Source organism: Ovis aries, chromosome 15 (genome assembly GCF_016772045.2).
Source record: "Ovis aries strain OAR_USU_Benz2616 breed Rambouillet chromosome 15, ARS-UI_Ramb_v3.0, whole genome shotgun sequence".
In the NCBI taxonomy this organism is placed as follows: Eukaryota; Metazoa; Chordata; class Mammalia; order Artiodactyla; family Bovidae; genus Ovis; species Ovis aries.
This window is the reverse complement of record NC_056068.1, coordinates 17,381,385-17,404,168: the sequence shown is the minus strand read 5'-3', so window position 1 is coordinate 17,404,168 and position 22,784 is coordinate 17,381,385. Positions and strand designations below refer to the sequence as shown.

At 36.7% G+C, this 22,784-nt stretch overlaps 1 protein-coding gene across 3 annotated transcripts in view; it reads right to left on the bottom strand.

Moving 5' to 3' along the window:
* Positions 1-3,957: 3,957 nt before the first annotated feature.
* CUL5 (cullin 5) overlaps positions 3,958-22,784 on the bottom strand; it is a 126,509-nt gene continuing 107,682 nt past the window's right edge. For all 3 annotated transcript variants that reach the window (XM_042232881.2, XM_004015998.5, XM_042232882.2), the window contains 6 exons: positions 14,937-15,060; positions 14,458-14,633; positions 13,743-13,904; positions 12,893-13,011; positions 11,323-11,446; positions 3,958-7,546 (listed from right to left, as the gene is read on the bottom strand). In XM_042232881.2, coding sequence (XP_042088815.1) covers positions 7,352-7,546; positions 11,323-11,446; positions 12,893-13,011; positions 13,743-13,904; positions 14,458-14,633; positions 14,937-15,060 — 900 coding nt within the window. In that variant the 3' untranslated portion in view covers positions 3,958-7,351. The remainder of the gene's footprint in view (positions 7,547-11,322; positions 11,447-12,892; positions 13,012-13,742; positions 13,905-14,457; positions 14,634-14,936; positions 15,061-22,784) is intronic.

The window sequence follows — 22,784 nt, the reverse complement described above, 5'->3', positions numbered from 1 at the left end:
GCAGTATGCCAGACTTCCCTGTCCTTCACTATCTCCCAGAGTTTGCTCAAATTCATGTCCATTCAGTTAGTGATGCCATCCAACCTCTCGTCCTCCCTTCTCTTGCCCTCAATCTTTCTCAGCATCAGAGTCTTTTCCAAGGAGTTGGCACTTTGCATCAGGTGGCCAAAGTATTGGAACTTCAGCATCAGTCCTTCCAATGAATATTCAGGGTTGGTTTCCTTAAAGATTGACTGGTGTGATTTCCTTGTTGTCCAAGGGACTCTCAAGAATCTTCCCCAGCACCACAGTTCAAAAGCATCAATTATTCAGCATTCAGCCTTCTTTATGGTCCCACTCTCACATCTGTATATGACTACTGGAAAAACCATAGCCTTGACAATATGGACCTTTGCCAACATACCCTGTCTAGGTTTGTCATAGCTTTTCTTCCAAGGAGCAAGCGCCCTTTAATTTCATGGTTGCAGTCACCGTCCAGAGTTTTGGAGCCCAAGAAAATGTCTGCTACAGTTTCCATTTCTTCCCCATCTGCCATGAAGTGATGGGACTGGATGCTATGATCTTAGTTGTCTGAATGTTGAGTTTGAAGCCAGGTTTTGCACTCTTTTCACCTCCATCAGGAGGCTCTTTAGTGTCTCTTCGCTTTCTGCCATTAAAGTGGTATCATCTGCATATCGGAGGTTGTTATTTCTCTAGACAATCTTGATTCCAGCTTGTGAGTCAATCAGCTCCACATCTTGCATGATGTACTCTTTATATAAGTTAAATAAGCAGAGTGAAAATATACAGTCTTGATGTACTCCTTTCCCAGTTTTGAACCTGTCCATTATTCCATGTCAGGTTCTAACTGTTGCTTCTTGACATGCATACAGGTTTCTCAGGAGACAAGTAAGGTGGTCTGGTATTCCCAACTCTTGAAGAATTTTCCAGTTTGTTGTGATCTACACAGTAAAATGCTTTAGTGTAGTCAATGAAGCAGATATTTTTTTGAATTCCCTTGCTTTATCTATGATCCAGTGGATGTTGGCAATTTGATCTCTGGTTCCTCTGCCTTTTCTGAATCTAGCTTGTACATCTCAAAGTTCTTGGTTCACATACTGCTGAAGCCTAGCTTGAATGATTTTGAGCATAATCTTGCTAGCATGTGAAATGAGTGCAATTGTACAGTAATTTGAACATTCTTTGGCATTTTCTTTCTTAGGGAATGGAATGAAAACTAATCTTTTCCAGTCCTGTGGCCACTGCAGTTTTCCAAATTTGTTGGCATGTTGAGTGCAGCATCATCTTTTAGGATTTTAAATAGTTTAGCTGGAATTCTGTCACCTCCATTGGCTTCATACATAGTAATGCTTCCCAGGGTCCAGGATGTCTGGCTTTAGGTCAGTTACCACACCACTGTTGTTACATGGGCCATTAAGACCGTTTTTGCACAGTTCTGTGTTATTCCTGCCACCTCTTCTTAATCTGTTAGGTTCTTGCCATTTCTCTCCTTTATTGTGCTCATCTTTGCATGAAATTTTCCCTTGGTATCTCCAATTTTCTTGAAGAGATCACTATTCATTTCCATTCTATTGTTTTCCTCTATTTCTTTGTATTGTTCACTTAAGGCTTTATCTCTCCTTGCTATTCTCAGGAACTCTGCATTCATTTGGGTCTATCTTTCCCTTTTTCTCTTGCCTTTTACTTCTCTTTCCTCAGCTGTTTGTAAGGCCTCCTCAGACAACCTCAGGCAACTTTGCCTTCATTTTTCTTGGGGATGGTTTTGGTCACCACCTCCTGTACACTATTATGAACCTCTCTCCAGTTCATAGAGGTGGTACCAGATCCATGACAATTAGTCCATAGTTGTTCAGGCACTCTGTCTACCAGATCTAATCCCTTGAATGTACTGGTCACCTCCACTGTATAATCACAAAGGATTTGAATTTGATTTAGGTTATACCTGAATGGCCTAGTGCTTTTCCCTTTGCAATTTAAGCCTGAATTTTACAATAAAGAGTTCACAATCTGAGCCACAGTCAGCTCCCAGTCTTATTTTTGCTGACTGTAAAGAGCTTCTCCATCTTCAGCTGCAAAGAATATAATCAATCTGATTTCAGTAGTAACCATCTGATGATGTCCATGTGTAGAGTTGTTCTTTAGATAAAAAACCATCAAAAACTAATGTACACCCAAGTTTGGATTAGCACTTGTAAAATTAGGATGTTACCAATTGGGAGACCAAGCTGCTACTTAACTCTCTTTACCCACTATGGATCTATCAAAGATGTTTTAATCTGGAATACTTAAAATTTACACAGAATTGTTTGTATTTTTATGTCTTTTTCTTTAATCAGATGCTCACCAAAGTCTGTAACTCCTCGACAGTTTAAGACACCTGTTTCAGATTGTCCATTGGTTAAAAATAGAAGTTTAGTGACATGCAAAGGCCATATTTGATTTTATTGTCTAAGAATAAGGAATTAGAAAATAAAGTCTTCCCATTTAAAACTTAAAAGTATTGAATTCTACTTTGTTCTCGAGCACAGATGCTCTCATTCATTCATTCAATTCACATCTCAAAGCCAGACTGTTTCTTTATCCATTGTTTTAGCAAGTGGATCCAACTTTGGATATTTAGGGGTATCTCTTTGAGAAAAATATAAATTACAAGTAACAAAATATAAATTACAAGTAACAAAGCTCTTAGGGCCCTTCCCAGGGCCTTGGGAGGCCTAAGGGGCCCAGAAGCTAATGCCTAATCTGTCCGTAGGTTCTGGTGAATCTTAAACTGGAGTCACAATTTTTACTGCCTTCATTTCCAAGTCAATTTCCCCTCACTGCCCAAATCCCAGTTAAAAGTCCAAGGTTGATGTTAGGGTCATTGCTGCTGCTGCTAAGTCGCTTCAGTCGTGTCCGACTCTGCGACCCTATAGATGGCAGCCCACCAGGCTCCTCTGTCCCTGGGATTCTCCAGGCAAGAATATTGGAGTGGGTTGCCATTTCCTTCTCTAGTGCATGCATGCATGCTAAGTTGCGTCAGTCGTGTCCAACTCTGCGCAACCCTACAGACAGCAGCCCATCAGGCTCCTCCGTCCACAGCATTCTCTAGGCAAGAATACTGGAGTGGGTTGCCATTTCCTTCTCCATTTAGGGTCATTATAAAGTGCTAAAGATTGAATGCCTGTTTCTCTCCAAAGGTCATATGTTGAAACCTAACTCTCGATGTGCCATTACTGGGAGGTGGGGACTTTAACTTTGGGAGGTAATTAGGTCATGAGAGCGGAATCCTTATGAATGAGACTAGTGCCTTTATAAAGGAGACCCAAAGGCCTCTAAACTTTCTTTCTGCATGTGAGGACACAGTGAGATATCAGCAGTCTGCAACCTGAAAGCGGTTCCTCACCAGAACCAACCATGCTGGCACCCTGATCTCAGACTTTGAACCTCGAGAACTATGAGAAATACATCTGTATTGATTTATAAGTCATCCAGTTCATGGTACTTTTTTATAACCACCAAGACTAAGACACAGTCTGTCTTCATAAACTTACTACTAAACTATCTCTAGCTTTGAAATTTAAATATTTCAAACATTTCAAAATACATACAAAACACTAAATAATTTGTTTTATATTTTTTACTTTGATATAAGATTTAAATTTTGGTAATGACATGGCATATCTAAACAGATGAATGAGTGCAGTTTCTGGTTTAAAATTCTGACCTCCTCCAGGCATGACAGTCCTATGCTATCATCAAAAGAAAAGATATATTCCTGTTAGCTTTCCTTTTGAACTTGAATTTGAAATTTAGAAGAAATAAGTGGGTTACTTTTTGTATTTCTGATTCCTAAGGCTGACTAAAATTTACCATTTCACCATGAAATATGTAAATCCATCTATTATAAAAATTTTAATTAAACTCTGAGAAACTGCTCTACAGTAGAACATCAACATTTTCTTGATAGGTGAAAGCTTTTATATTACATTTTTATTTTGCAAGAAAATAAATTATACAACTTAAAAAATAAAATCCAAAAATTAAGCAGTTCATCAAAATATTTCAGCCTACTACATACAGAAACTGCTACCATTTAAAATTGTACAGCATTATCATCTCAGTATGTAGTGGCACACATTCAAAATCGTATATACCATACGAGGATAGGTTACAACTTAGGAACTCAAATTTGTTCAACACTCCAGACAACATATATAGTGTAGATGACAGGAAAGCTCTCATTGTAGTGTTTATTTCACCAACATAACATTGGAAGAGTTTATAAGACAGCATCCCAGTCATTTACATGAAAATAGAAAAAACAAGCTTGAGTTTAAGATAGCAAATCTTTCTGGAAAACTAGCAGATCTTTCACACAAATTGAATCTTTAAAATTTGCCCTTTGAGCAGGGCCAATGATATCCTACTGCAAATAATGCAAAATACTTTTAAACTACTCCAGTCATATTTTGTATTAAATTTAATAAAAGGTAATTTAAGAAAGCTAACATTTCCTTTTTGGAAATTTTAACATTTATGCACAAAATAAGAGTAAAGAGATTTAAATAAAGTTTGCCAGAATGCAGGGATCCCTCCAATAAATGTAAAAATTGGAAGACTTCAGAATTTATTTCAAGATCCTCATTAAATCACTGGAACAATAATATTCTAAATATTTAACTCATTTTAAGCATTAAAATTGTTCTATATTTTCACTTGGAAAGTTTTGCTTCCTATCTGCTTACTCTGGCAATGAGATGGTAATAAAGGTTAGCACTTGCAAGATGGCTTCACCTTTATATTAGAAGATGAATGCTCAAATCTTATTCTGAAGTGTCCTACTGCCATACTGCTCATGAAAAAAAAAAAAAAACAAACATACATTTGTATACATTTTCCCTTAACTATATCAGATTTCATCCCTGCTCAGATAGCACTAATTCTTAGTTCACATTAGAGAAAAGGGACTTATTATTAAAGGATACTAACAGTGATTCTGGACCTGTAGCAAATTGCTGGTGGGTTTTTGTTTCCAGATCCTTTTTTTTTTTAATTTTTAATTAGCAAATTTATTGTCAAAATATATTTAAAGAAAATTCAACAGTGGAATAGGCACCTTGTCAACTAAATGATTTCCATGAACACCAAATTGTAGTTAGATAAATGTTTGTATACATAAAGAAAAAATGATGAAAACTGTAAGTCTACAGTATTTGCTGCTGTTCTATTCCCCAATATACAACTAGGACATAATAAGCTATTAAAAAATTTATAAAATTTTATAGAAAACTTTGCTATGGATTTAGAGTTACCCACTTTTGCATTAAATTTACCTTTATAAATCAAAACATCATGGCTCTCATTCTTAAATGACTGAAAAAGATTAGAAATTCCAAACAAGTTTTGAGAACAATTCTGGTTTAAAACATCAACAAATTTTAAACTTTAAGAAATGGACTATAATTTTTCTTTCCATTGCTTCTTCCTTTGGTGTTCCTGTACTAGATAAGCAAATATGCTGATACCAAACTATTTGTTAAACATAAGGGCCACAATTATTACCAAAGTATCAGTTTTTTTAAATTCCAAATTTATTCCATTGTTAACAGTCATCTAGTCAAAGAAAACAGTAAGCACTAATTTAGACTAATCTTCACAATATTCTTTGTCATTGCCATATGCTACCTAAGAGCTCAAGTGTAAGATTTTCCTGCGAATTTCAGAATAGGTCTTTGACTATAACCAGCAAAACCTTAAATGTTTTAAATTTGCTTTCCTTCATCAGGCCATCTCACAAAGCCTCTTGGGACTGGGGACAGATTCCATGAAATGCTGTTAAAAGCACTCTGCAATAATAATACTGTATGCTGTTCAACACTGGCACTTCATTTTCTACTATCATCAAAATCATTTAAAATATTACTTAATGTCAAATAAAATATAATTTGCAAGAAAAGTTTTGAAATGGGCACCACAATGAATAAAATCCATGTTGAGCCATTCTTTCCCAGTGGGGAATAAGTTTTCCTTTTTTAAGTTGTTCATGTCTTCAAGTCCTAAAATCTCCATTACTCTGGGTATTCAGTTGCCAGCAACTAAAAAGTTGCTACTTTGGATTGACTGAAAGAAAGAAGTTTAAGTGTTGGTTCTGAACATTATTTAAATGCTTACTTTCAAAATATATAAATATATATATATACATATTATTTGGCAAGTTTATTGTTCATATTAAGATTGCAACAATTCTGCTTATGCTTTTCAGGTCTATGTTGTGGTTTTTCTTTACCTCGTAGGTGACTGATAATTATTACTTTTTAAAACAGAATATCTTCCTTTCCAGAAACCTGAGGCTACAAATCCCTAATAATGAGACTTTAAAACTTCAAAGTATTTCTATGCTACAGATTAAGAGGTCAGTTATATAATTGTATTATATTAAAGCAGGAGATTTCTGCCTTATTTTTTAATGAATTTGAGTGTAGCATAATAAATATTAGGTATATAATATTAAGTGTCTTAGTAAACACTTAATATGCGAGTTTTGCTATTTTTGACTCTGAAGTTGAAATGATCTATCTCCATACATTTTTTTAAACAACTAAAATAATAATATGAGCTTCACTTTTTCAAAACAAACTCTCTGGCCATATAAGATTAGAAAAAAAAAAAAAAAACCACTCCATTTAACAATGAACAACTAAAACAGTAGTCTCCTGCTTAACGAAAGCCAACATTTCTTAGTTGGAAAAATTTACTATCACTTTGAAGTCCCCACTAAAATCCAGTTGTTATACTGAAGCAGTGTTTGAACATATGATAATACTAAATACTTATCTGTTCATCTATATCTGCCCTGTCCCAATGTTGTGTAGACCAGCTCACTCTTTTGATCAAAAGAAATCAAGAGTGCTATTTCTAGTTTTAATTGAATTTAAAAACAAAAACAAAACATAACAGCATTTTTCAGTGCACAAACATCTGAAGATCCTTCCTTGTGCAAATACATTTTTCTAAGACAGGAGAAAAAAAAGGAAAAAAAAGGCAACAAGAACCCCACTTTCACCCTCCCAACTGTTATTTCTTCTGGTGGGTATAAACCAGGATTTTAAAAGCTCATAATGGGCTCTTTGTGAATGCAAGTTTCTCACAAAACAGCATGCTGTTAAAACAGAGTGGTGCAACATGAAAGGAATGCCACCATGCTAACTAATGTGATTGGCAAAATATAGTTGTTTTGTTAGGTAAGGCAGAGATTTTAATATTTATGTAATCGAAGTCCAACTAAACCTTCCCCTAGCACAAACTGTAAGAACTTTCTGCCGAAGCACTCCAAAATTTGGGTTCTTAATATTGTCCATGATATTCAAAATTACGCCATATATATGAAAGTGTTGATATCAGATTCATCTCTTCTGATGTATTTGTGCTCTATTAGCCATTCTATTTGCTCTTTAATCATTTTCTTTTGTGGCAGGAACATGTTTTTCAAAATTTCTACTAATTCAGTCTGCAGCTGAGCATTACTAATTTTCTTTCTCATCTTCATTATTTGTATGATAGCTTCCTAAAAGAAAAAATAAAAATAAAGTATTAAATTATTTTAAGTAAAACAAAACGAAAAATGACTTTTAATGTTTTTTATCCTCTATCCAACATCTATCCAAATGATTAGCAATCACTGGATTAACCTTGAGACCTGTAACAAACAAAAGTATCTTCTTTTCACTGTGGAAAACAAAATCTGCATATTATGGATATTCTGAAAAATAAAGAAAAGCAAAATTACTCATATCCCTTTTTACATACTTTTCCCCTTGTATTTACAGTTATTTCTTTGCATAGTAGTAGCAGTCAGTTGCTTTAGTTGCTCTGTTTTAAAAATTAACAATCACTACTCTTTATATACTTATCAGATTAATGAGCTGTACTTATTATCAAGTACCTTCAGTTTATAATGACTCGACTAAATGGTTCAACTTTCTGGAGGAGTAAGCACTTTTCATTTAAGTCAATTTTATTAATAATTTCCTTGATGATTTAATTACTATTAATCTATATAATATAGATAATTAGAAAATTACTAAATATTTTCTCTTTTGTCTTTTCCAGTACAAGGTCTCTTCTTAGTCAACAAAAGGCATTCATCTGCCTTACTGGAGATTAAAATTCATTATAAAAGAAGTTTAAAACAGAAATGTGTTAATATTTGCTTTTAAACACTAAAAAACAGAGATTTGCTACAAGGCAATAGGCTTGGGAGTCAGGCAGTATTCAGTATGAGAAAAGTATACCATCAACTTCCTCTGCACAGACATGAGAATTCCTACACTGCCACGAGCAGGTCAGAAGAATTACTCCTAACAGTATGTCCAAATCCACACTCTGGATCACAGGGTTTATGTCAAGGGTTCAGGGAGAAAGAAGGAAGAGGGAAAAAGTCTGTCTTCCTTCAGGCACTTGTACTTTACAGAAACCAGTAAGGCGGAAAGAACAATTGTAAATATTCTAATTTCTCTTATTCTAGCTTTGGTAGAGGTGAAAATGATGGCTGTGTTAGAGCTGTTAAGAGAAAAACAGAGATCACAAGAGTTCTGGCCCTGGTCTCATTTAATATGTTGGAGGTCACTTGAAAAGTGGCATGATATGATGGAAATAATTTGCAATTCTGAATTTCTCAGTTCCCATATGATGTAGATAAAGTTTAGAGCTCATGGACCTGGCACAGCGCCTTCAGTGGCAGGAAAACATGACCCTATAGCAGCAGATGATAATAACAGTGTGCCATGTAAGCCAAAGGCCACAAAGAATATGTAACAGCCTTAGAGGGCTCAGGAGCTCAGTAAGAGCAGACAACAGTGAACCAGACCAGGAAAGAGGCCATGCGGTCTTACTGCTGGAAAAAAAAAATGAATAATAGTTCATTTGCTACAGATATCAGCAATATATAGTAACAAAAAGTTAAATTTCCATAGGTGACAGATAAAGCCCTCTATAGCTGACAGAACACTGTCACAACCATATAGATATGATAATCCCTTCACTGTCACTATGAGGTCAAGTGAATTTCTCAACTTCAGTACATCCAGATGCCTCTGCGAAAATAGCAAAGAATGGGGATGGGTGGAGCAGAATCAGGGAGAAATAAGAAAGTCCAACTATAACTTAAAGGGACAGCTTGGATTAGTAGACTGAGCATAATTATGAATCAGTTTTAGACAAAATAAAAAAACATTTTCTCTGCACATCTTATATTAATAGTATGACTATACTTGCCCATTCCGTTTCATATCTCAACAGAATCCATCTGGATTTATCCTAGTGTAGCCATAAACTAGGACTATGTCATGCTTTTTCCTCCTAGAAGTAAAATTTTCCAAATCTCTTACTGAATAATACATTCCCTTTTCATGGGACATAGAAATCATTTCCTTTATTGCAAAGTTCATCTACACTTATAGAGGAGGTTTAATTCTGAGTTATTTTCTTCAGTTAATCTGTTATACTGTTTCATATTTTTAGATACTTTAATAAGTTTCAATATTTGGCAAGGCAAAGTTCCACCACCAACACTTTATATTTTAAGATTCTTAATCACTCTCATCTATTTATTCTGGTAAAACTGTGAATCAACTTTTAAAATTACAAAAATATTCCTTGTTGAAAATTTTTAAAATTTAATTAATTTATTTATTTTTGGCTTTGTTGGATGACTGCAGTTTTTCTCCAGTTGCAGCAAGCTAGGGCTGTTCTCTGTTACAGCGTGCAGACTTTTCACAGCAGTGGTTTCTCCTGTTGCCAAGCACAGGTTCTAGGCATGTGAGCCTCAGTGATTGTTGCACATGGGCTCCCAGGCTCTGGACACAAGCTTGATAGTTGTAGTACACGGACTTAGCTGTCTCATGGCATGTGGGATCTTCCTGGACCAGAGATCAAATCTGTCTTTCCTGCACTGGCAGGCATATTCTTTACCACTGAGCCACCAGGAAAACCTCAGTTGAATTTTTATATGATATTCAGCAGATTCATTACTAGTATGGGGTTAATTCAGCCTTATCATTAAAAAATATGGTATTTCACGTTAAAAAAAAAAGCCAGATACAAAAGAGTATGCTGTCTGCTTCCATGTATATGAAGACCAAGAACAAGCAAAACTAAGCAATAGTGACAGGAATCAGGTAGGTTGAAGAGGGAGACTGGCTGAATGAGAGACATGAGGAAAGTGATAGAAATGTTGCATATTTTAATTGAGGTGATGGTCATACAGTTATACATATTTAGCAAAACACATTGAAAACTATGAAAATGTATTCTATCGTATGTAAATTATACCTCAATAAAAAATATACAGTAAGTAAAAAGGTACATGATCTATTTATTCAAATCTCCTTTTGAATCTCTTAAGTGAAGGCTCCTCTCTTTATATAGGTCTGCTGCTGCTGCTGCTGCAGCTGCTGCTGCGGCTGCTGCTGCTGCTAAGTGGCTTCAGTCGTGTCAGGCTCTGTGCAACCTCACAGATGACAACCACCAGGATCCCCCATCCCTGGGATTTTCCAGGCAAGAACACTGGAGTGCGTTGCCACTGCCTTCTTCATCATATAGGTCTAACTACTTTTTAAAGAAATTTCTGTGAATTCTATGTTTCTTCTTTATTTTCTTAAAAATCACTTATTTATCACTAAATAGAAAAGCATTTAATTTTTACTTCTCTTTTCTCTGCTCCTTTATTATATCATATAATCTACAAATACTTTAAAATTTTAATCTTTTCTTTTTTGTTTCATGCTTGATTACATTGGCCAATAATTTCAAACAATATTAAATGAAAATAGTAGAAGTGGGACAACTTGGTTTTAATTAGTTCTAAGGTTAAAACAGTCTTTCATTAGTTTGCAATAGGGATTCTTATCATGTTCACAAGGTTACCATAATCCTAGTTTTAAAATATGTTTAAAATAATCCCTCATTTCCCATTACAATGGAATCAGAAATCTTAAAATTAAATAAAAATGAAAATACTCAATCCTGGAATTATAACCTGTCACTGATAATATACATATATCCTCTTTGACATACAGTCAGAGAAGCATAACCTAAAACCAAGGTTTGGCCCAACCAACAGAATCTACCATAGACCATCAAGTCACATAAACACTTCACCAGCAAATAGGAGAATTCTATTAATATGATTTTTAAATTTCAGGAAAATGAAGTAGCTTTTCTGTTACAAAAGGTTTGAGTACCTACATTTTCTTTAATTACAAAAAAAAAAGATTTGATGATTTAAAAAAAAAAACAACCAACTCCTTCAAAATTTAGACATTCTATCTTAACATTACAAACCTGGGTTCTCAGTATTCTTAGTTGAACTATTCCTTCATTCTCTTCCTCTCTCATTCTTTCTGTAGTGAGCTGCAAGCGTCCAATCAAGTTGATTTTACCCCTTTTCTGAACTTTTGCATTTTTTCTATAAAAAAATTAAATCAAATATTTTACGGTGAAAGGTCTTTTAAACATCATTTTATAGCAACAATGTCAAAGAGAAAATATTTACAAATATTCTAAAAATTAATATTCAACATTGCTATATGCAGGTCAGGAAGCAACAGTTAGAACTGGACATGGAACAATAGACTGGTTCCAAATAGGAAAAGGAGTACATCAAGGCTGTATATTGTCACCCTGCTTACTTAATTTATATGCAGAGTATATCATGAGAAACACTGGGCTGGAGGAAACACAAGCTGGAATCAAGATTGCCGGGAGATATATCAATAACCTCAGATATGCAGATGACACCGCCCTTATGGCAAAAATTGAAGAGGAACTAAAAAGCCTCTTGATCAGTGTCAGACTTTATTTTTGGGGGATCCAAAATCACTGCAGATGGTGACTGCAGCCATGAAATTAAAAGACGCTTACTCCTTGGAAGAAAAGTTATGACCAACCTAGATAGCATATTCAAAAGCAGAGATATTACTTTGCCGACTAAGGTCCGTCTAGTCAAGGCTATGGTTTTTCCAGAGGTCATGTGTGGATGTGAGAGTTAGACTGTGAAGAAAGCTGAGCGCCGAAGAATTGATGCGTTTGAACTGTGGTGTTGGAGAAGACTCTTGAGAGTCCCTTGGACTGCAAGGAGATCCAAACAGTCCATTCTGAAGGAGATCAACCCTGGGATTTCTTTGGAGGGAATGATGCTGAAGCTGAAACTCCAGTACTTTGGCCACCTCATGCAAAGAGTTGACTCATTGGAAAAGACTCTGATGCTGGGGGGGGATTGGGGGCAGGAGGAGAAGGAGACGACAGAGGATGAGATGGCTGGATGGCATCACTGACTCGATGGACGTGAGTCTTGAGTGAACTCTGGGAGTTGCTGATGGACAGGGAGGTCTGGCGTGCTGCGATTCATGGGGTCACAAAGAGTTGGACACGACTGAGCAAATGAACTGAACTGAACTAAGAGAAAAATAACAACTAACATATAGCTTTATTAAAATGAACCCTATGTTTTCCCTCAAACATGATATAAAAGCTCTGTTAATACCTAAGTATGACTATACTCCCTATAATAACAAAGTAAATATAATTTATATTGTCATTAAAGTCATTAGATAATTGAAGATGTATTGGTTATAATTCAGCATTATCTTCTAACTGGGATCTCAAGGAAATAGTTCTCTGTGTGGATAAAGTTGCTTTAGAGTACAATTATTTTAAAGATGAAAGCAATATGGTGTAAAGTCAGACACCGAAAGTATCCAGTTCATTCAACTAAATGGCAGAAATCTAAAGTGATGGCAGCACACAGATATGCTTTAAATATCATGTAAAGAAAGTTACTATTTTCCTAACAATAAAATATCAAAATTCAAACATGCTTTTTTTATTTTAGATCAACGAACATAAACCTTACATTAAACTGAACTCCTGGTTCACTGAAAAGAGGGTACCTTCTGTAAAGTCTTTGGGTGAGTTGACTTGAGGTTCATACAATAAAACTTGCCGTTTGAGCTTTGGGAAAGCTACTAAAGACTGTAAAGAATAAAGAAAAAAAATAGCTTTAAGATCAATTCTCAAACATGACCAATATAGATGAGAAAAATTATAAGCACAAATTCAGAATTCAAATTTTTATTTGCTACTTCATAAACATAACAATGTACATGCATAATGAGGAAAGAGAGAATGAGGAGAAAAATAGTTGGTTATGAGGAAACAATAAATGCTCTCTTTACAATAAGACAGACAAAAACAAAATAAAACTAAAGGGATTGATCATATATGACCATAGCAAACACCACTGTCAGTTATAAACCAGCTGTTTCTCTTTAGGTAGTAATTTATTTTGCAACTATTAAGAGGCATATGGAGCAGGGGTAAAATTTAGTTCTGAACAGGAGGGCTAGTAAGTACATTTTACAGGGCCTCAGCCTCAAAAGAACCAAAGTTTTCTAATTCTTAAGAGTTTTGGTTATCATAAAAAATCACTGAACAACATTCTCAATACGAAATCTTTGGTCATGCTTTTCACAGGTAACATTTAAATAACAACTGAATCTTTCTCTTTTTTGCCATTCGGGCTCAGTAACTTTCACGTTTTCAATTTCTTATTGTTCCATAAGTAACTCACTAGTGTGCTTTTCTTGGTTAAAAGTCATTTGATTGTTATGAATTCATAAATTTATTATAACACAAGACAATACCTATTTCCTGCTATGTGAGAGGACACAAATAAAAAAAAAAGAACATAAAAACAAACCAACCCATAGAGTCCTCCTAAGCTCAGCATCAGGGAGTTCAGTTGCAAGTTTTAGATTTTCAAAGCTGATTTTCTCTCTGGGTCTTTGGTTCCATGCAAACAATACAGCCAGCTGAAACGTTGTTACCTCCAAATCATATTGGCCTACTTCATTCTTAAATGTTATCTATAATAGATAAAATAATTTAAAAAATAAGAATCTCTTTATTTTATGAGTATTACCATTTATCTACTATAATATCTCTTATATGATAGAAGACTGGTAGTTATCTTCCAATATCCATTCTTCCTTTCTTACATGGTAATAAAAATTTCAGCAGACCTTAATGACTATCCAAAATAAAGGCTCATCTCTCAGCTTTCCTGTGCAAAATGTGACCATGTGACTAAGTTTTGGCCAATGAGATTTGAGTAGAAATAATAGAATCTTCCAGAAGTTGCTATTAAAGAAAATTATACCATTACAACTTTCCTCTCCTGTTGGGCTGGAACACAGACATAGTGAGAGGATCATACTGGATTCTGCAGGCAAGGGAATACCTTAAGGATGGTGCTATAACCAATACTTTATGTCCCTAACAAATTCATGGAACAGATCCACTATACCTGATCAAACTTTCACTTGCAACAAAAGGAAAAATCTACCTTGTTTAAACAAATCTTATTTGGAGTCTTGCTACAACCAATCCAATATCTGAACTAACACACCATCTACTTACAATTCCATTTGACATGAGATGATGCCAATGTAATTTTCTTCCACTATGGTTCTTTTTGTAGAATTCTTCTACTTCAGGTATCAAATCCTCCAGTTCAGTAGGAAGTGAGACAAAGACTTTTTCAGAGCTTCTTGACCAGGCACCAGCATTCAGAATTTTTATATTAACTGAATCAGCTATAGGAATGTATGTCAGAAAATATAAAGCAAATAATCTTAACAATGGATAAAATTCAAAATACACAGACAGTGGGTAAACTTTGGTGAAAAATAAACAATACTCTAAAGATTTTGTTAAAAGTGTCTTTTTGTTTCAAAGTAAGAGTTAGTAAATCTAATTTCTGCTTTGTAGGATATCTTCAAGGAATGTGGACTTTGAAATATACTTGTATCGATTACTGCTTAGGTTTATTTTTAATTTACTAGAAAACAAAGATTTTTTTTAAAGTTTTTAAAATGTATGTAATTATAAAATAATACCTGGTAATGCCAATTTATTGTTTTTGTGCATTTCCTTAAAAGCTTGGTTCAAATCTTCAGATACTTTTATGTCCTGAAACATTCTAGCAAGCTTGTTTACATAATCTGCTGGCATACCAACTTCCTATGAAAACCAAAGACAGAAGAAGTAATAAATGATATACTATTAGGAAAAATTCTAATGGAAACTAAATTTTATATGCTTTAATACAAAATTCTTCTTCTATTTACCGAGTATTTATAATCTAATACCTATTAAATTTTATTCTTTGAGACTACACAGAATATACAGGCAATCCTGGCTTTTTGTGCACCATTCTAAAATGCATGAATTTCAGGTACCACAGTATAGTGAAATAATACCAGTACCTCAACAATACTGCTCAACTTTCAATTACCATTATACATTAAATGTGAATAACGCATAAAGCTCAAACTTTACTTCTAGCTCTTCATCATACAAACCACTAACAAATAACAGAGCACATCCATCAATGACCAATCACAGTATTTCTTTCAAAATCTGTTAGTCATCTGTTTATTCAGTTCACCCACACACAGCAAAGATGTAGCTTTGTTGCATCCATGTCCTCAACTGATAAATCATGTGATATTTTACAAAAAAATGCATAACTGAGAGAAGTCAAGAAAGATGATAAAAATACAGACAAAAAAGAGAGAAAATAACATTGTACTGAAAATAAAGAAGAACATAAATGGAGCTTTAGAAGAAAGAGCTGATGGTGACTGTACTGTCTGTTGATAATGCCAATGTGAAAGACTCTAACTATGCAGGTATAGAAACTTAATGAAGGCAAATAACCAACATAAATGAGAAAAGTGATATTGACTAAAAAATATATATATATATGAGGAAGTGATACCAGAGAAAACTTTGTAAAACCAAAATTTGGAAGGTGACTCAAACGTACAAAGAGTTATGACAACTCTTCAAAATAAACAAAAGGTGCTCACTAAGTAAATTGTCACTCACATGACAAGAAAGTAAGTACTAGTCAAACTACTCTTCATTTTAGTAACACTGGTATTGAGATATAAATCATCTATCTCAAAATTTGTCCTTTTAAAGTATACAATTAATCAGGTTTTAGTATACTGAAAGAGTTATGCAACTATCACCAGTATCTAACTTTAGAACATTTTCATCATTGCAAAAAGAAACTCGGTACTTACTAGCGATCACTACCATATTCCTCCACTCTTCCATTTCTGGAAATTGGCTTTTTTTTTTTTTTTTTTTTTTAGTGGAGTGCAGTTTATTATACCGGTGGGCCCAAGGCAGTGTCTCCTCTTAGCCAAGGACCCCGACCAGCATTTGTGAAAATCTTTTATACCCCATGTGTATGTTTCTGAACCCACCATTCCAAATTCCTTGAGACTTACATAAATCAAGGAAAATACAATCCCAATAACCCCATCATTCACGTGCTATGTGCTCAAACAGTCAAACAATTAGCCAATAATCAATAAATCCGAGGCTACAGTCCAATAGATACAGAAAAGTTTATGGCCTGTCTGGAGGAAGGGGTGACTAGTGTATGTTTTCTCTTAGGCGATGAGTAACCTAGATACAATCTTCAAGGTTCCCCTGTCTGGTGAAGGTCTTATCCTTCTGTTGCTGTTTTTATAGGCACTAAACACAGAGTTCAGAGTCCATTGGAAAGGTGGCCAAGCATGATCAGCATGAACAGGCCTAAGATGGAGTCCAGGCCCTATGAATTCCTTCTTCATTCCCCCCTCTTGATGCTCTTAACTCATTTTATGAGCATCATTCATAGGGATATATTGCACCCTGGCTCTCTGACCACCAATTTGGGAGAATGACATCAACAAAGGGTTACAAAGTTCCTACTACATTGTAAAATTCAGGGTCCACAAAGCAGAACTATCAAGGCAACTATAACAGTGGTAAATATAGTTTTCCACCAATCACCTTTCACCCAAGATAGAACCAAAGTCCAGACAGGAATGTTTTCATTTGACATTGTTTTCACCTGGTTTTTCATGTCATCTAAAGCAGTCAATACATTGCCAGATAAGTCAGGAATGTATTCACAACATTCAGCCTTAATTATAGCACAGGTCCCTCCTTGAGCAGTTGTGAGTATGTTCAAAGCCATTCTATTATGAATTACCGCTTTTCTCATTTGGAGTTGCTCTTCATTTAAGGCTGGGATGGCTTTTGTTCTATCTAGGAGGACCTGTTTTGTGAAATTAGTCAAGGCCTCTACTTTAATCATGATATCTGTTGTCCCTATAGAGAGTACAAATAAGGCAGCAATATACTCATACCACTGAAACACGGATCTTGTCCATCTAGCATGTACATAAGGTAGATTTGCCGGTTGTTGTAGGTTAGGCTTTTGTTACACTGGCATTTATATCAAATGTAACCCCATGACCTGAGTCTATTGACTGTAGGTCTTACACCAAGACAGCAAGGAGAGGTTATGATTGACAAGAGAGAGGAAAGTCTCTTTTTGTCATCCCAGAATAAGAGCAGAGTGGTTTAAAATCTCCTTGGCAGAGCGGTGACACCCACCAAGGAAGTCCATCCATCACTGACAAAGGCATAGCCCTACATACCCAGCAGTTGGAAGTGTTGTGGAAGTCTGCATAGGAATGTGCCCATTAGATGAAAACATTGTCCTGAGTTGAAACAGAAGTTAAATTCAAAATCATGTTGATGAGGCCAAGCAGCAGGAGCTGATTGTGAGGCTTCATCCTGAAGGGGCTTGTCCAGGATCTTATTTCCTTCTTCTTAAGGATGGTCTTAGTCTCTCGAGGATCAGCGAGGTCCCTCTGTGTAGTCCACTCAAGAGTTTTTTGGGTCTGCGTGGTATGTTCTCTTCACCCTTGTATGATGGATCCAAGGGACAATACCTGCAACTTTAACTGAAGAGTTCGGGAAAGGTTGAAAGGAGACACCGAGTGTCTGTCCACGTCCCAGAATCCCTCTCGCTAGCATCCATCTTGGCAAATAAAATTTCAAATGTATGAGATGAAGGGAAGAAAGCTCTCAGGCAAGGAATGAATCCTAGAAGCAAGCTTAGGCGCTGCTTGGGGAACTCAGCTCCACGCTCTCCCTATTAATTGTTTATTTTTTGTCTCAACACATTTGGCTGCTTTATATTGGGGGAATCATACTGTATGTGAAACCAACCCTGAATACTCATTGGAACGACTGATACTGAAGCTGAAGTTTCAACACTTGGGCCACCTCATGTGAACAGCGGACTCACTGAAAAAGACTCACTGGGAAAGGCAGAAGGAGAAGAGGGTGACAGAGGATGAGATGGCCAGATGGAATCACTGATGCAGTGGACACGAAGTTGGGCAAACTCTGGGAGATAGTGAGGGCCATAGAAGCCTGGGATCAAGCAGTCCATGGTGTTGCAAACAGTCAGACACGACTGGGTGACAGACAACAACTGTATGTGGTGTTCTGTGAATGGCTTCTTTTGCTTAGCATAGGATTTTCAAAGTTCATCCATGTTGCATATATCAGTACTTAATTTCTTTTTATTGCCGAAGATATTCAACTCAGTTCAGTTGCTCAGTCGTGTCCAACTCTTTACGACCCCATGAAGGCCAGGCCTCCCTGTCTGTCACCAACTCCCAGAGTCCACCCAAACCCATGTCCATCGAGTCAGTGATGCCATCCAACCATCTCATCCTCTGTCATCTCCCTCTCTTCTGCCCTCAATCTTTCCCAGCATCAGGGTCTTTGCAAATGAGTCAGCTCTTTGCATCAGGTGACCAAAGTATTGGAGTTTCAGCTTCAACATCAGTCCTACCAATGAACACCCAGGACTGATCTCCTTTAGGATGGACTGGTTAGATCTCCCTGCAGTCCATGGGATGCCGGGGTCCAGCCCAGGTGCGTCCAGGGACTTCAAAGGGGAGATGGAGTTGGCGTCCTAAGAAAGAACTATTTAATTAGAAATATAAAGAGAGATTAGGAAAGAATAGTGTAGTAGGAAAATAAGTGGAGAAAAGAGGCTGAATAACTTGGTTTACATGGAATACCAATAAAACCTCAAGACAAGAGGTTTGCACCACCTACGTAGGCCGCAGGCGTCCTCCCGTTCTCCCAAAGGAGAGGAGACACTAAGGCCTCCCCGGCCAGATCTTAGAAGCCCAGGCAAAATTAGTAGGCTTGGCGAGCATCCACGCTCCAGATGGGAACTCAGCCAGAAAGTGAGAGAAAGAACGACATGAGGAGACCAGTCTTTCCAGAAACGGATCTGTTTTCTTTATTTTTCAGGTTCACTTATATACTTTTTGTTACACATAGAGATAGAATACAGAGTCATGCGGGGTCAGCAGACCTGACCTTTATCAAAATCAGGTGCTTCATATAAAAGGTCTTAGGGGTTTTACATCATCTTCTGGCCAGGGGGCCTGCTAACATTTTATGACCCTTTCTTTCTGATAACGTTCAGTCAACCAGAAAACTTATTTTTTCCTGGGGTGATTTTTTCTTAAACCAGGTGCCACCCTCCGAATGTACCAGATAAAGTTGCATTCCTATAGGGTGAAGGTGTAGTGGGTTACAATTAAGAAAGGAATTTACTTAGCCTAAGGTTTAACATGATTAATATCAAAGGTTAATACTTATTTCTCCTATAAGCTAGTTATATTCATTATAAGGGCAGGGAATATGGAGATTTAGCAGCAAATATTGGCTCAACAAATGAAAAACCCTTCACCAATATAATTCCTAATCAACTCACTACACTATACTAATAATTTTCTAACTTCTCAAAAGAATCTGTATTTAGAAAGTTTAAAGCATCTCATGCCTCTCATGGTTGGGAGGCTGTGAACAATCACATGTGGCCGGCCAAACCTGCTCAGGCAGGCTAGAGAACCTTCAGAGGAGTTTGTAAGTTGAAACACTCTTGTCACGCCCAGGAATTTTTATTAACTGGAGCTGTACGTTAACTCCTTCTCCAAGAGAGGTGGTGGGGGACAGCCCCCTGTAAAGTCAGAGGTGTAGGTGAGGGCATAAAACAGTAAAGTAGGCAGACTTTGGTTTTGGGGGTAGATACTCGGAAACAGGGGGTCTCCTGAGGCTTGATCCCACCTTTGCATATGCCGAGCTTCCTTCATCGTGACCTTTGCCACAGGCGGAGTTCCTCACGCTAGCTCCTGGCAATGGGACTCTCAAGAGTCTTCTCCAACACCACAGTTCAAAAGCATCAATTCTTCAGTGATCAGCTTTCTTCACAGTCCAACTCTCACATCCACACATGACCAGTGGAAAAACCATAGGCTTTACTAGATGTACCTTTGTTGGCAAAGCAATGTCTCTGCTTTTTAATATGTTGTCTAGGTTGGTCATAACTTTCCTTCCAAGGAGTAAGCGTCTTTTAATTTTATGGCTGCAATCACCATCTACAGTGATTTTGGAGACCAAGAAAATAAAGTCAGCCACTGTTCCCACATCTATTTGCCATGAAGTGATGGGACCAGATGCCATCTTAGTTTTCTGAATGTTGAGCTTTAAGCCAACTTTTTCATTCTCCTCTTTTACTTTCATCAAGAGGCTTTTTAGTTCCTCTTCATTTTCTGCCATAACGGTGGTGTCATCTGCATATCTGAGGTTATTGATATTTCTCCCGGCAATCTTGATTCTAGCTTGTGCTTCCTCCAGCCCAGCATTTCTCACAATGTACTTTGCATATAAGTTAAATAAGCAGGGTGACAATATAAAGCCTTGATGTACTCCTTTCCCTATTTGGAACCAGTCTGTTGTTCCATGTCCAGTTCTAACTTTGCTTCCTGACCTGCATACAGGTTTCTCAAGAGGCAGGTCAGGTGGTCTGGTATTCCCATCTTGTTCAGGATTTTCCACAGTTTATTGTGATCCACACAGTCAAAGGCTTTGGCATAGTCAATAAAGCAGAAATAGATGTTTTCTGGAACTCTCTTGCTTTTTTGATGACCCAGTGGATGTTGGCAATTTGATCTCTGGTTCCTCTGCCTTTTCTAAAACCAGCTTAAACATCTGGAATTTCACGGTTCATGTATTGCTGAAGCCTGGCTTGGAGAATGTTAAGTATCACAGACAACTAGCCAATCTGATCACATGGACCACTGCCTTGTCTAACTCAATAAAACTAAGCCATGCCATAGGGGCCACCCAGGACTGACAGGTCATGGTAGAGAGGTCTGACAAAATGTGGTCCACTGGAGAAGGGAATGGCAAACCACTTCAGTATTCTTGCCTTGAAAACCCCACGAACAGTGTGAAAAGGCAAAAGATAGGACACTGAAAGATGAACTTCCCAGGTTGATAGGTGCCCAATATGCTACTGGAGATCAGTGGAGAAATAACTCCACAAAGAATGAAGGGATAGAGCCAAAGCAAAAATAATACCCAGTTGTGAATGGAACTGGTGATAGAAGCAAGGTTTGACACTGTAAAGAGCAATATTGCATAGGCACCTGAAATGTTAGGTCCATGAATCAAAGCAAACTGGACGTGGTCAAACAGGAGATGGCAAGAGTGAACGTCAACATTCTCAGCATCAGTGAACTAAGATGGACTGGAATGGGTGAATTTAACTCAGACAACAATTATATCTACTACTGTGGGCAGGAATCCCTCAGAAGAAATGGAGTAGCCATCATGGTCAACAAAAGAGTCCGAAATGCAGCACTTGGATGCAATCTCAAAAACGACAGAATGATCTCTGTTCGTCTCCAAGGCAAACCATTCAATATCACAGTAATCCAAGTCTATGCCCCAACCAGTAATGCTGAAGAAGCTGAACAGTTCTATGAAGACCTACAAGACCTTGTAGAACTAACACCCCAAAAAGATGTCCTTTTCATTATAGGGGACTGGAATGCAAAAGTAGGAAGTCAAGAAACACCGGGAGTAACAGACAAATTTGGCCTTGGATTACAGAATGATGCAGGGCAAAGGCTAATAGAATTCTGCCAACAGAATGCACTGGTCACAGCAAACACCCTCTTCCAACAACACGAGAAGACTCTACACATGGACATAACCAGATGGTCAACATCGAAATTAGACTGATTATATTCTTTGCAGTCGACGATGGAGAAGCTCTATACAGTCAGCAAAAACAAGACCGGGGGCTGACTGTGGCTCAGATCATGAACTCCTTATTGCCAAATTCAGACTGAAATTGAAGAAAATGGAGAAAACAACTAGACCATTCCACTATATTAGACTAAACCATATTTTATCTATTTATCAGCTGATTGACCTTTGGGTTTTCACTTTTTAGCTATTATGAATAATGATGCTATGAACATTCATGTACGAGTTTTTATGTGTTCATATGCTTTTATTTCTCGTAAGTGGAATTATCTAGGAGTAGAACTGCCAGGTCAACACTATGTTTGGCTTTCTGAGGAACTGTAAGTTTTCCAAAGTGGTTGCACCATTTTACACTCCTATCAGCAATGCATGAGGGTTCCAATTTCTTCTCTTCCTCGCCAATATTTGTCATGGTCTGAATTTTCAGCTATCCCAGTGAAAGTAAAATGGCATCTTATTGTGGCTTTGATTTGCATTTCTCTACTGATTAATGATGTTGAACATCTTTGCATGCACTTATTAGACATTTGCATATCTTTGTGAGGAAATGTCTATTCTAACACTTTGTCCATTTTTAACTGATTGTCTTCACTGTTGGGTTGTAAGAGTTCTTTATATATTCTAGATACAATATCAGACACGTGAATTTCAAATACTTTCCTAACTACTCTTTAAGACTTTTACAAAGAAAAAATCACTTTAAATTACAAAGTTTGTTTTAAATATTTACATGGTATACTAAATACATT